This window comes from Peromyscus maniculatus, chromosome 14 (genome assembly GCF_049852395.1).
Source record: "Peromyscus maniculatus bairdii isolate BWxNUB_F1_BW_parent chromosome 14, HU_Pman_BW_mat_3.1, whole genome shotgun sequence".
Taxonomy (NCBI): Eukaryota; Metazoa; Chordata; class Mammalia; order Rodentia; family Cricetidae; genus Peromyscus; species Peromyscus maniculatus.
Genome location: NC_134865.1, coordinates 52,641,331 through 52,654,372, shown reverse-complemented (window position 1 = coordinate 52,654,372; position 13,042 = coordinate 52,641,331). Strand labels below are relative to the sequence as shown.

The 13,042-nt window shown below is 44.8% G+C and overlaps 1 protein-coding gene across 3 annotated transcripts in view; it reads left to right on the top strand.

The window, feature by feature from the left end:
- Dcaf5 (DDB1 and CUL4 associated factor 5) overlaps positions 1–13,042 on the top strand; it is a 99,649-nt gene that overhangs the window by 78,188 nt on the left and 8,419 nt on the right. For all 3 annotated transcript variants that reach the window (XM_006973100.4, XM_006973101.4, XM_042260852.2), the window contains exon 8: positions 10,951–11,078. In XM_006973100.4, the coding sequence (XP_006973162.2) occupies positions 10,951–11,078 (128 nt within the window). The remainder of the gene's footprint in view (positions 1–10,950; positions 11,079–13,042) is intronic.

Below are 13,042 nucleotides of genomic sequence, written 5' to 3'. Positions count from 1 at the left end.
CACGCCCAGCTTATTTATTTATTTATTTATTTATTTATTTATTTATTTATTTATTTATTTATTTATTTATTTATTTATTTATTTATTTTGGTGGGGGGCTTTTCAAGACAGGATTTCTCTGTGTAGCTTTGGAGCCTGTCTTGGAACTTGCTCTGTAGACCAGGCTGGCCTCTAACTCACAGAGATCCGCCTGTTGTAACACAAGTCTTAAAGGTCTTACAATAAAAAACCTTGAGCCAGATATTGGGGTGAAAGCTGAAAGATCAGAGAAGCAGAACAGCCATCTACTAGCTTACCTCTACGAAATCCTCAGACTCAAGAGAGCGAGTTCCTATTTCCTCACGCCTTATATACCTTTCTGTGTCCTGCCACATTACTTCCTGGGATTGAAGGCATGTGTCAGCACTGCCTGGTTCTCTTTCTCTCGTGTAGCCCAGTGTAGCCTTGAACTCACAGAGATCTGAATGGATCTTTGCTTCCCGAGTGATAGGACTAAAGGTGTGTGCCACCACTGCCTGACCTCTGTGTCTAATTTAGTGGCTGGTTCTGTCCTCTGATCCCAGGTAAGCTTTATTGGGGTACACAATATATCACCACAGCGTACCTCTGTCTCCTAAGTGCTGTTTATTTATTTTTGAGACAAGGTCTCACTGTGTAGCACTAACTAACCTGGAACTTGCTATGTATCTTTTTTTTTAAAATATTTATTTATTGTGTGTGTGTGTGTGTGTGTCTGTCTGTCTGTCTCCTGTCTTCAGGGCCACCAGAAGGGGAAACCAGATCCCATTACAGATGGTTGTAAGCCACCATGTGGTTACTAGGAATTGAACTCAGGCTCTGGAAGAACAGCCAGTGATCTTAACTGCTGAGCCATCTCTCCAGCCCCTTACTATGTATCTTAATTTTATATGGAGGCTATTTGAGGGATAGTTAAAATACGGCTGTAAAGGCCAGCGAGATGGTTCAGCCGACAGAGGTGCTTGTGTGCAGGCCTAACGGCCTTAGATTGAAGCCTTTTCGGATCACTGTCGGTTGACAGCACCTGTCTCAGCTTAAGTGGGGTGTGCAGTTCCTGGCAGGTGGGCTCTAGAGAAGTGTGTGATGGTGTAACTGCTCTCTGTTCACGTTCTTAGCCTTCTTCAAACTGGCTTCAGAAATGCTTGACATTGCCAGATGATGTGGCGCCACGCCTTTAATCTCAGCACTCGGGAGGCAGAGGCAGGCAGATCTCTGTGAGTTCAAGGCCAGCCTGGTCTACAGAGTGAGCTCTAGGACAGCCAGGGCTACACAAAGCAACTCTTGTCTTGAAGAAAAATGAAAAAGAAATGCTTGACATCTCTTTTTATATGTAACAAACAGCTATACTTTTTTTTTAAATTGTATTTCTGTGTGTGTGCACAAACATGTACACATCTGCACTCAGGCACACATGTTCATGTGCCCTCAGGCACATGTGGAGATTAGAGGACAACTTGGGGGAGTTGATTCTCTCCCACATATGGTTCCTCAGGATTGAACCTGGGTCGGACGACTTAGCAGCACATCACTGTGCTTGCTGAGCCATGCCTCTGGCAGTAGTGCAATACTTACTAACACTCAGAAGGCTACTAGGACTGTTATGATCAGTGTAGAGACAAAGCATTTTCTCTCTAGTAACTTAGATATGTGGAAGTAATAGATTTGGCAAAGTAGTGGGAAAGATGAGTTAAATATTAATCTTTCTCTCTCTTCTAGCTTGTGTAGGCTTTAAGGTTTTCACAGATAGAGCAGCTTCCCCTGAGATATGACTAATTTAATGCCATACTACATATATGTTTCTTTTCTCTTTTTCTGACGTGTGTGTGTGTGTGTGTGTGTGTGTTAATTGTTGTAACTCGAACTGCTAAATGGTCTTATTAATTAAAAAGCCAGAGCCAGATGGGGTGAAAGCTGAAAGAGCAGAGGAATAGAACAAGCCAGCCACAAGTTCTTATCAACAAGAAATCCTCAGCCCAAGAGAGCTACTTGCTGTATATTCGCGCCTTATATACCTTTCTGTGCCCTGCCATCTTACTTCTTTTCTCCGCCCAGCTACATCACTCCCTCTTTCCGCCCAGCTCTATCAGTTCCTGTCTGTCCAGACCTCCAGAACTCTATGGTTAACTAGTGCTGGGATTAAAGGCGTGTACCACCAATGCCTGACCTCTATGTTTAATATAGTGGCTGATCCAGTCCTCAGATCCCCAGGCAAACTTTGTTAGAGCACAAATAAAATATCACCACACACTGTTGTTTGAACCTAGATAGAGCCTCTGGCATGCTAGGCAGGCACCCTACCACTGAGCTATATCTCTAGCCCTGACCTTATTTATAGAGAAAGGTATAATGCAGATAGAATGATAGTCCTGTTTTCCTGAACCATTCATCTTATAGTCGGGGGCTGTAGAAGAACACTCTAACCCTTCCAAACTGTTTCTTCTATGTAAAGTAAGAACAGTGACATCAATGAAAGCCATAATATCCACTTGGTGTTACTGTGAGAGTACTTAGTAGCTGTTCAGTGATTGTTCTTCCTCATTTAAAAGTCGCCTCCCTTTCTGAACATTTCCTTTTAAAAAGGCAGGATGGAGACACTGTCCTTTGTGTCCCCGTGAATGACTGACCCAGTGGTTCTTACATGAAGACTGCTGGAGTCATGAGTCATCTAAAGGGCTTCCTTTTTAACAAACTTTTCACTGTCAAGTCGCTTCAGCCACCCCCACAGGCCGGAGACTGGAAACATAAGGTGCATTTGTCAGCCTGCATGTATGTGTAGACAATAGCTATTCCTCTTTTCTATATTTAATTTTATTCTGTGTATGTGTGCGTATGCACAAAGGTCAGAGGACAGCCTACAGGAATTGGATTCCTCCTTCCACCATGGATTCCAAGAATCGAACTGCTCGTCAGGCTTGGGATTGCATCTACCTGCAGAGCCATGTCACTGGCCCTCCTTTGCTTTTCCCAGACATTTGCTCTCAGTGAGTTAGACTCAGACATCTGGTTTGTGCTTTCCTTGTAACTGGAAAAACAACTGTTTGCAGTTGGCCACACGTAGTTGGCTGCAGACACATGTGAAGTCCATATGAAGGAAGAGCTCAGTACACTTGTCTCTCGGTACAGCTGAACATGCTGCCTGTGGAGTCCTGGGGCCCTGCCGACAGCACCGTAGTCCCCATCTGGCTCCTCTCATCTCTTAGTGCTTCCATGTTCCCCAGAGACGCTCCCTCTGTCTTGTCAATGTCTTTGTGTTTCTCCACAACTGTTGGCCTTTGGAATGTTCGGGTTCCTCAGGGCATCTCTTCTAAGTATGTAGGAGGAGAAATGTCTTTTGCCCTTCATATTTGTAAACTCTCTCATTCTACCAGTGGAGTCAAAAATGAAGTGGGCTGATTTCTCAGCAGCTATTCACCAAATCTTATCCTTAAGGCAGGTTATAGCTCTAGCTTTCTCCTTCAAGCTTTGTTCCAGAGACTATGGCATGGGGCTTTACTTGAGTTCGTTCACTTACTGAATATCTTAGTTAAGACATTATTGCAAAGTTGTTTGAACAGATCATGAAAAGAAGGATTCTTTTATTTTCCTTTACAGTGCTATGGGAAGCTTAACCCAGGCCTTGACTATACTAAGCAAATGTTCTACCACAGAGCCACACTCCAGCCACTTTCTTAACTTAAGAATTTCTGGCTGGATGGTGGTGGTGCATGCCTTTAATCCCAGCACTCGGGAGGCAGAGGCAGGTGGATCTCTGTGAGTTTGAGGCCAGCCTGGTCTACAGAGTGAGTTCCAGGAAAGGCACAAAGCTACACAGAGAAACCCTGTGAAAACCAAAAGGGGGGGGGGAGTAATTTCTGTGATAAGAGGGATGAGCAAAAGGGTATTACCTGCATGTGCACTTAATTTAAACATGATTCTGGTTAGGTATCTCAAGACTGTCATGGAATATTTGTACACTGTGAAGATGTGTCTGCCAAGGCACCTTCTGATTGGTTTAATAAACAGCTGAATGGTCAATGGGCAGGAAAGGATAGGCAGGCTTTCCAGGGAGAGGAAGAGGAGGAGGAATCTAGGCATGCAGATTTTGCCAGAGACTGAAGAAGTCGAACATATGGTACAGAACAGACATAACCAAGACACGTGGCAGAATGTAGATTAATAGAGACAGGCATAACCAAGACACGTGGCAGAATGTAGATTAATAGAGACAGGTTAATTTAAGTTATATGAACTAGTTGGAAAAAAAGTCTAGACTAAGGCCAAGCTTTCATAATAATTAGTGTCCGGGTCGTTATTTGCAGGCTGGCAGTCCAAAGATAGTCCCTCAAGAAGGCTTGCTACGTAAGACATAGGATTCCAAGGTCCATAGACAGGTAATTACTAAGAAGAGTATGAATAGACTTAAGGAACTTGGTAAGATTTTCATGGAACTGACACTTGAAAGCATCATGAAGGCTAGATAGAGGGGAGTTTAATTACCTTTTTCTTCGCTCTTTCTTACTGTGGTGAAAATCCTATACAAGAAACATCCAGCCAGGCCGTGGGGGCACAGGCCTTCAATCTCAGCACTTGGGAGGCAGAGGCAGGTGCATCTCGGAGTTTGAGAGCAGCCTCGCCTACAGAGCGAGTTCTGGGGCAGCCAAGGCTACACAGAAAAACTTTGTCTCAAAACAAGAAAAAAAAAAAGAAAAGAAAATCCAAAAGTAGCATCAGGAACATAGAGACAAAGAAACATCTAGATAAATCCATATTCTGGGTAATAGAACCTACAAGTGGAGTTGTTTGTTTTGTTTTGTTTTTTTCCCTTATATTCTACAGTCTAACATATTTGTTTTTCAGTTTGTTCATCAAATATTTATTGAAAACCTGCAGCTAGGCAGTGTTGTAGAGACTGGGGCACAGCAGAGCCAGAGGCCTGCCATCAGAGAGTTCACTCTTAGTGAAGGAACTTTTCTTCAGATACGGTAGGCATGAAGAACACCAGAGTCCAGCTGTGCAGTGGAAAACAGTCAAGCAGAGGAAGGGTTGTAGGAACGGCATTGGTGGGGCTTGGGAAGCCAAGAGATGCAGCTTTTGATTCAGTAGAGGCTTCATTGAGAAGGTCACAAGTTGAGTGAAAACCTCAGAAGGTAAGAGAGAGAGCGCCGTGTATCAGTCCCGGGAAGGACATTTCAGGGAGCCTTCAGAAAGGTCTTGGAGCAGGAGTGGGCCGTGTGTATTTGACACACGTGGAAGCTGATGGGTTGAGCAGAGCGAGGATATTGAAGGGGCTATACAATGGGAGATGAGGTCCAAGGTAAATGAACAAAGGAGGATGGGCAGATATTCAGCTGTGTGAATTTATTGAAGAACTGAGGAACCATTCCAACCTGACGTGACCTGTTTTTAGAGGATTGCCCTGGCTGCTGAGTCGAGTGTAGGTGGTAGGAGTGTTGTCAAGGAGAGGACAACGGGGAGAACGACTCTGTGTTTCAGGAGACGTGGGAAGAGCTAGTGGTGGCTTGAACCAAGGTCCTACAGGTAGATGAGAGATACATGGAGGAAGCAGAAGCATTAGAATTTCTTGAGTAGCAAAAAAAGCTAAGAAAGAATGACCATGGCCAGGCGTGGGGGTATATGCCTGCAATCCCTGCTAGGTGGCTGAGGCAAAATGAGTTCATGGCCAGCCCAGACTACATAGCAAAGCCTGTGCTGGGAGGGGTGGGGGGAGGGGGAGGGGGGAAAGAAGGGGAAATAAGGAAAAGAAAAGGAGGAAGGGAGATCAGTAGTCTTGGGAGAACAACATGAAGGGTAGTAAGCTGTGTCAAATAAGATCAGTTGGGTTGCAGACTGGGTTAACCATTGGATTCTTTAATAAATATCACATGCTCTCATCTGCTAAAGTTTCCTAAGCCCAAGAAGGTAATTTCAGTGTTGTTGTTGTTATATCCCTTGTGTCATTTGAATGACTAGTTACCTGATACTTCAACTTCTAAAATGTTGTATTGCTTGTTAGTATTTGCTCATAGCTGTACTTTGAAAATCTGTTAAGGTTCTTCTGTGACTGCTTAATACATTTCCTATACAACAATCTTTTTTGCCTGAGTCTAGAATGATGTTCCACTCCTAACAGTTGTTCTTTTGACAGTCATCCTGGCTCTGTCTTACTAGAGTGGGCATGGCAGCATCCAAGTCTGCAAAATCTGAATTCTTTTTCTCTTCATGAAGGCCTGGGCACTTGCTCGGAAATGCACAGTTTCTTTTTATTTTTTTCTGCCTTAATTTTTTGGTTTGTTTTCATTGTTGTTTTGGAGCAAAGTCTCGCTATGAAGCCCATGGCCTCAAGCTCAGAATCTTCCTGCCTCAGCCTCCTGGGAGCTGGGATAACAGGCGTGCACCATCACACTCAGCCTGTTGTCTTCCTCCCCTCTGTGTCCTCCCCATCATCTGCTCTCTGGCCCTCAGGACTGCTTTAATACTTCGCCTTCCTTATCTTAGTGTTGATTTAGCGGTTTGCCTTCCTCTTCTCACAACAGTGTCTGGCCAATGATCCCAACAACAAGAAAATCAATAATGGTATTTCATTAAGGTTGCATTTTGGATTGATTTTGGTACAAAATACAAGTTTTCTATCTGTGTGGTACTGAAGACCACGTCCCTGCATGATTAATTAGGTACTTCTAGATAAAAAGCATCAACAAATCTTGACCATACTGCTTTTAGCTTTTAAATTGGAAGTGTGGTTGTTCTTGGTGGACTCAGGAAGCCGATGATGTTGGCGAGAACCAAGTAGCTGGGGTTGACAAGTGAGAGGAATGTCTGACTCTTGAGAGGCCTAAGGAGGTAAACCCCTGACCGACCGGGTGTCATGAGAAGAGATAAGTAGAGAAGAGGACAGAAATTAGGACTTTAAGGTGTAGTCCTTTGTCTTCTCTGTTGGGAACATTTGGCTCAATTTGGAGGAGAAAACAAAAGCCAATGTGGCTTCTTCCTTCCTTCCTTCCTTCCTTCCTTCCTTCCTTCCTTCCTTCCTTCCTTCCTTCCTTCCTTCCTTCCTTCCTTCCTTCCTTCCTTCCTTCCTGTCCGTCTTCCCTCCTTTCCTCCCTCCCTCCCTTCCTCCCTCCCTCTCTTCCTTCCTTCTTTTTTCCTTCTTTCTAGAGATAGAACTAGGCAATTGAACTGTGCACTTGTAGAGGTCAGGACAACCTCAGGTGTCAGTCTTCACCATCCTTGAGACGAGGTCTTTTAAAATTTTTTTTTTTCTGTTTTGTATATCAGGCAATATATGGGTCCTGGAGATCTGAGCTCAGCTCTTCATACTTGTGAGCAAGCACTTTACACACTAAGCCCTCTTCCCAGCCTCAACTTTGATCTTTAAAAAAAAAAAAGGATTATTTTATGTGCATGGGTGTTTTGCCTGTATGTGGTACCCACAGAGCCTTGAATCCTCTGGAACTAAGGGGTTGTGAGCCACCACGTGGGTGCTGGGAGCTGACTGAGCTTTCTCTATAATCTCCATTGACTTTTGAATAAAACCTGCAAACAAGTGCCATCATGTTTGACAAAGCCAACCAGAGCAGATGGCCCCAAGAAATGACTGTTTTACAGAAGTGACAGCTCAGAAAGACCTGTCCTTTTTTCTGAGTATGTTTATTTGTTAAACTGTTAACTTGCAGTTTATTTGTTGATATTCATTATTAGCTACTAGATCATAACTCAACAAATATTTGCATACACTGTACAGTTACATCTAAATCTGATCAGTCATTTGAAACCCAAGAACCAGAGTGCAGAGCAGGATGTCTTTATCTGTCCCCACTGCAGCTCTTTTCCCCTCCCTGGGGATGTCGGCATAGCAGATAGGTGTACAAACCAAACAGCTATGGGTAATAAATGATACAAATGTGTTTTAAAACAATTATTTGGTGTCCATATAATTTTAGCATTTAGTATAAAAATGAATGAAAATTTGCATCCTAATGAAGTGGACGTGCTTGTTCATATACTTACTGCTTGTTCATATACTTACTGCATGCTGGAGATCGGCTCAGCACCTCGGGCTTGCTGGGCAGTGCTCCACTGCTGAGCTACATCCCCAGCTCGCCTCTTTATTTTTATGTAAGGAATTAATTCCATCTTGGCTGAGTGTTTGAATCTGCAAACATAGAGCGTCTTGAACATTGTCCAGAGCTGATAGACACTTTGATTCTGTAACCATCAATGCTGAGCATGTGCCTCATATAAATAGGTAGTACAAAGTGACAGGCTGTATTTCGGGATCTTTGAAAAATTGTGGGGCATTCTGACCTAAACCCCAGCAAAACTCATTTTAACAATTTTTTATGAAAGTCAAGTTAGCAACTCAAACAGCAAGTTTTGGAATTGGACATTTTAGCACACAATGCAGTCCAAAGATATGTTGGTGCTAATTTGGTGCTTCTGTGCTGAGGAAAGTACTGTACGTGCATTGAGAGCCCATCCACTGCTGTGCTTCTGGGAACGTGGCCTTGGTTGCCCTAACAAATGGCAGAAATGCTTCCTGTACCTGTTTTACCATCAGAACCTTGGCTCTGTTAACCTGGATCCTTTTTCAGATTTCCTGGATTCCAGTTTGGACAGGAAGGAAAAAAAAAAAACCCACAGTAGGATTAAACAGAAGATTGACACTAGCTTCAATACCGTTTCTTTACTAGTGACCACCCCATTTGGGGTGTAGGGACAAGAAGAGGATGTTTAAAAAGTAGAATTCGGAGAGACGTGGCCAGAGTGCTTCTTGACATGTCAACCTTTCCTGCAACAGAAACAGACACGCAGCCGCACATGCTAGTCAGTCTTCACGGTCAGCCTAGGAGTTCCTGGGAAGAGGGTTGCAGGAAGGATTGTCTAGGTGAGGTTGGCCCGTGGGCGTGCTTCTGGAAGATTGTTTTATTCTGGATTTTTTTGAGACAGGGTCTCACTTTGTAGCTTTGGTGTCGTGGAACTCACTATGTAAATCAAGCTGGCCTTGAACTCAGAGGTCTACCTGCCTCTGCCTCCTGAGTTAAGGGTGTGTTCCACCACAACCAACTGGAACATTGTTTGGATAGCCTTCATTGATGTGAAGTGGGCAGCACCATTTGGACTCTGGACTATACATGTGTAGAAAGCTAGCTGAATACCAGCATGCCTGCGTTCCTTCTCTCTGCTCCTGACTATGGATGTGATGTGGCCACCTGTCTCAGGTCCTGCTCCAATACTGGCCCTAGTAATGGACTATAATGTGGAACTGTAAGAAGGGTGCTCCTGAGGGATCCTGTGAGCTCTGTGCCTAGAGAGCTGCTGTGTGCCCTTAGGTTCCCATGGACCCCTTTCCTCTCCCTAGGCCCAAGCCATCTTTCCCTCCTCCCTCCCACCCTCAGGTACTTGACATTGTGACACAGTGTGTCAGGCCACACTCTTGTCCTGGGACACATGCAGCCCATGGGCCACAGGTCGGACACACCTATACCCCACCACGTCAGCCTGCTTTATCCAGGAGGCCAAATGCAGGAAGGTTCCTGGAAAGAGGCTACTTGGGGGAGGCACATTGTCCTAGTCAGTGTTCTTTCTCTGAGATCCTGGGGAATGTCTGGAATGAGTGTTGATCCAAGTATTGCTGAGAGTGGGATGGGGTACATAGGACAGAAACAGTACTTGACAGTCCTTTGCCTCCTGGTAGAGACACAAAGTACCCATGGCTCAGGTAACACCGGTTTGTGTCTGGATGCCTCACTCTGCCTTATTAGCTTTGTGTATACTCAGTTGTGGGTGACCCTCAGAAGCAACTTTGTTCAGAATGCAGAGCAGGTGTTTCATGGGGATGTAATACCATTGCCAGTCTGTATCGAACCTCTGAGTGTGTCCCAAGTTCATTAATGACAATATCTTTACTGTGTTAACACATTCCAGGCCCTTGGTACTTTTTTCTTTCTCTAAAGGATACTTACAAGGTGTTCCTGAAAATCCAGCTTTCAGGCGTGGCGTGGTAGCACACACCTTTAATCCAACACTTGGGAGGCAGAGGCAGGTGGATCTCTGTGAGTTCGAGGCCAGCCTGGTTTACAGAGCGAGATCCAGGACAGCCAGGGCTACCCTGGCTCGAAACCCTGTCTTGAAAAACAAACAAACAAAAATTATAAGGCTTTCTATAAGTGGACTTATTGTTGAATGGAACTGTACATGTTGTTTTCAAGGCCCACTCTGTAGTTCAAATTTTTTAATTATTTTTAATTACATTTATTTATTTACTTTGGGCAAGGACAACTCCTTCCATGGTTGTGAGGCCCTAGGACTGAACTCAGGTTGAGTCGGACAACAAGTGCTTTTCTCCACTGAGCTGTCTTACTGGTTCTACTTCCAACTCTTAATACTTGCTTATTATGAACGTGAGCCAGGTCTCCTTTGTCTTCAGCTCTCCCTGCTGTTCGAGGACAAAAAAGGATTCTATGCATTGTTACTCTGTTTTCCCTCCCTCTGATGTCGTCTTAGTATAAACTGAGAGTTGAACAGATCAAAGATGCACGCCTTGTGTATTTAAATCGTCACAGGTTCCTGGTTTTGCATGCTCCTGGCTTAGCTGTTTAACTCGTCCCAAGCATTCAGTCTCATTTTGTTCTATTGCATTTCCTAAGATGACATTTGGATTAGAACTTGGAGACCAAAAACTTGAAGTTTTAAGTGGCTTCGGGTCATTGACAATGGAATTGCTGTGGGTGGTCGTGGGCATTGCTTGCAGGCTAAAGAAAGACAGGCTCTTGGGAAGAGCGCATATGCGGGGAGGTGTTCCATCCGTCTTTCCATGGCAACCTTATCTGCGGTTATGCATTCTGCTCTCCCAGAGTTAGGAAGAAATCTCAGCTGCCGTTCATTCCGAGTTGTTTATGTGTCATTACTGGAGCCTGTTTTATCATTTGACTCGGTTTCCCTTTGTCTTCCCAGGTGGCATTGGCAGGGTGGTCAATGGAGCCTTCATGGTGCTGAAAGGGCATCGGTCTATCGTTAACCAGGTCCGGTTTAACCCCCACACGTACATGATCTGCTCTTCTGGTGTAGAAAAGATTATCAAGGTGAGACACTTTCTTTCCCCTTCCATCCTTTTTAGGGAAAATGTTTGTAGTTGTTTTTTTTTTTTTAAGAGGACTGAACCCAGGGCCTTAAGCGCTCTACCACTGAGCTAAATCCCCAACCCTGTAGTTCGTAACTGGAAGAAACTGGAACAATGTGTATAGGGATTTATATCTAAATATGTTGAGCATTTGTTAAAGTTCTCAGTGAGTGCCAAAAATGGTGGGCCACGCCTGTAAGCCTGACACTTAGAGCTGAGGTTAGGAGAACCACAAACCCAAAGCCGGCCCTGCTGCAGAGCAGGACTCTGTCTTTAAGGGGATGGTGTGTCAGTGATTTGACATATTAGAAAATATTAGAAGTTGATATTGTAAAAGTAGGTAAGGGTCGGGTGGTAGTGGTGCACACCTTTAATCCCAGCTCTTGGGAGGCAGAGGCAGGGGGATCTCTGTGAGTTCAAGGCCAGCCTGATCTACAGAGTTAGTTCCCAGACAGCGAGGGCTACACAAAGAAACCCTGTCTCAAAACCCACCCCGACCCCCAAAAAAGTAGGTGGGCGTGGTGGTATATGTTGACGTGTTTTTAATCCCAGCTCTCAGGATGCAGAGTTGAGCACACCTCCGAGTTTAAGCAAACATCATCCTACAGGGTGAGTTCAGGCCAGGCAGGGCTACACGGTTGTTTGTTTGTTTGTTTGGGGTTTGTTCTGTTTGTTTTGTTTTGACACAGGGTTTCTCTGTGTAGCAGCCCTGGCTGTCCTGGAACTCACTCTGTAGACCAGGCTGGCCTTGAACTTACAGAGATCTGCATCACTATTCCCCTGCTCCTTTGTTTTTTAAGTGATTTTTTTAATGACTTCCTTTCAGAACCATTGTAACATGTTTATGAGCAGAACTCACCAGCCAAGATCAGAAACTGCTAGAATACAACACGTAAAGTAGTGTGCAGAATACACTCCATGCGTCAAAACCTGGTGACTAGCTTTAAAAGGGGGTCTGGCCAGGCGGTGGTAGTGCAGCCTTTACTCCAGCACTCGGGAGACAGAGCCAGGCGGAGGTTATGCTTCCCACAGTAGTTGAAATTCCTCAGTGTTTTTAGTGACAAATGAAACCTGAGAAAATTTGTCATGATTTAGTATTATTGTTTGAGGATTTCATACATGCACATGATGTCTTTTGATCAAATCCACTCCCTATTCCCCCAACCACTATCCCCTCCCAACTTTGTGCGCTTTGTGTTTTCAGCCCACTTAATCCATTTCGCGCTGTCGGGATGTGTGGGGTTAGGACCTTTATTGGGTGTGTGCCGCCTCCTGTGTCTGGTACCTCTGAAGAAAACTGAACTTCCTCAGCAATCACCAGTTGCTAATAGCTCCTCAGCTGTTAGAGTTTTGTGTGGCTTGAACCTGCCTCTGAGAGTTCCTCTGTGCAGCTCTCCCGCTGTATCTGTCCGGAATGCGGTTTTGCTGGTCCTCCACCACCTCTGGCTCTTACAGTTTGTCCACCCTCTCTCTGCAGCAATCCCTAAGCTAAGGAGGGAGAGGATATCGATGCATCATTTGGGATGGAGTACTCTGCAGTCCCTTATATTTGCAGATGATGAAATTTAAATCACAAATTGCCGTTGGGGTCATGTGGTAATGTGTAGAAAGCCAGGCTGGAGCCTTACCTCTCCACGTCCACCGTGCTTTGGGAAGGGAGTGAGTGGGCAGCTGACTGGACCATCTCAGCTGTCCTTCACTTGGACAGTCACTGCACTAGCCCTGCCCCTCACGTTACTCCGCTGTCCTTTGGCCTGTGATGAATAGGTTGGCACTGTAACATGCCCTTTCTAGGCCTGTTGACGTCATTCTCTACAGAGAGCTCTCCGCCTGGGCATCTCCTTTAGAAGAGAAATTCCTGTTTGGCATGTGCTCGGATGCTTCTGTGCTGAGTTTCCCCAGATATTGTTTAGTCAACTGAAGTCT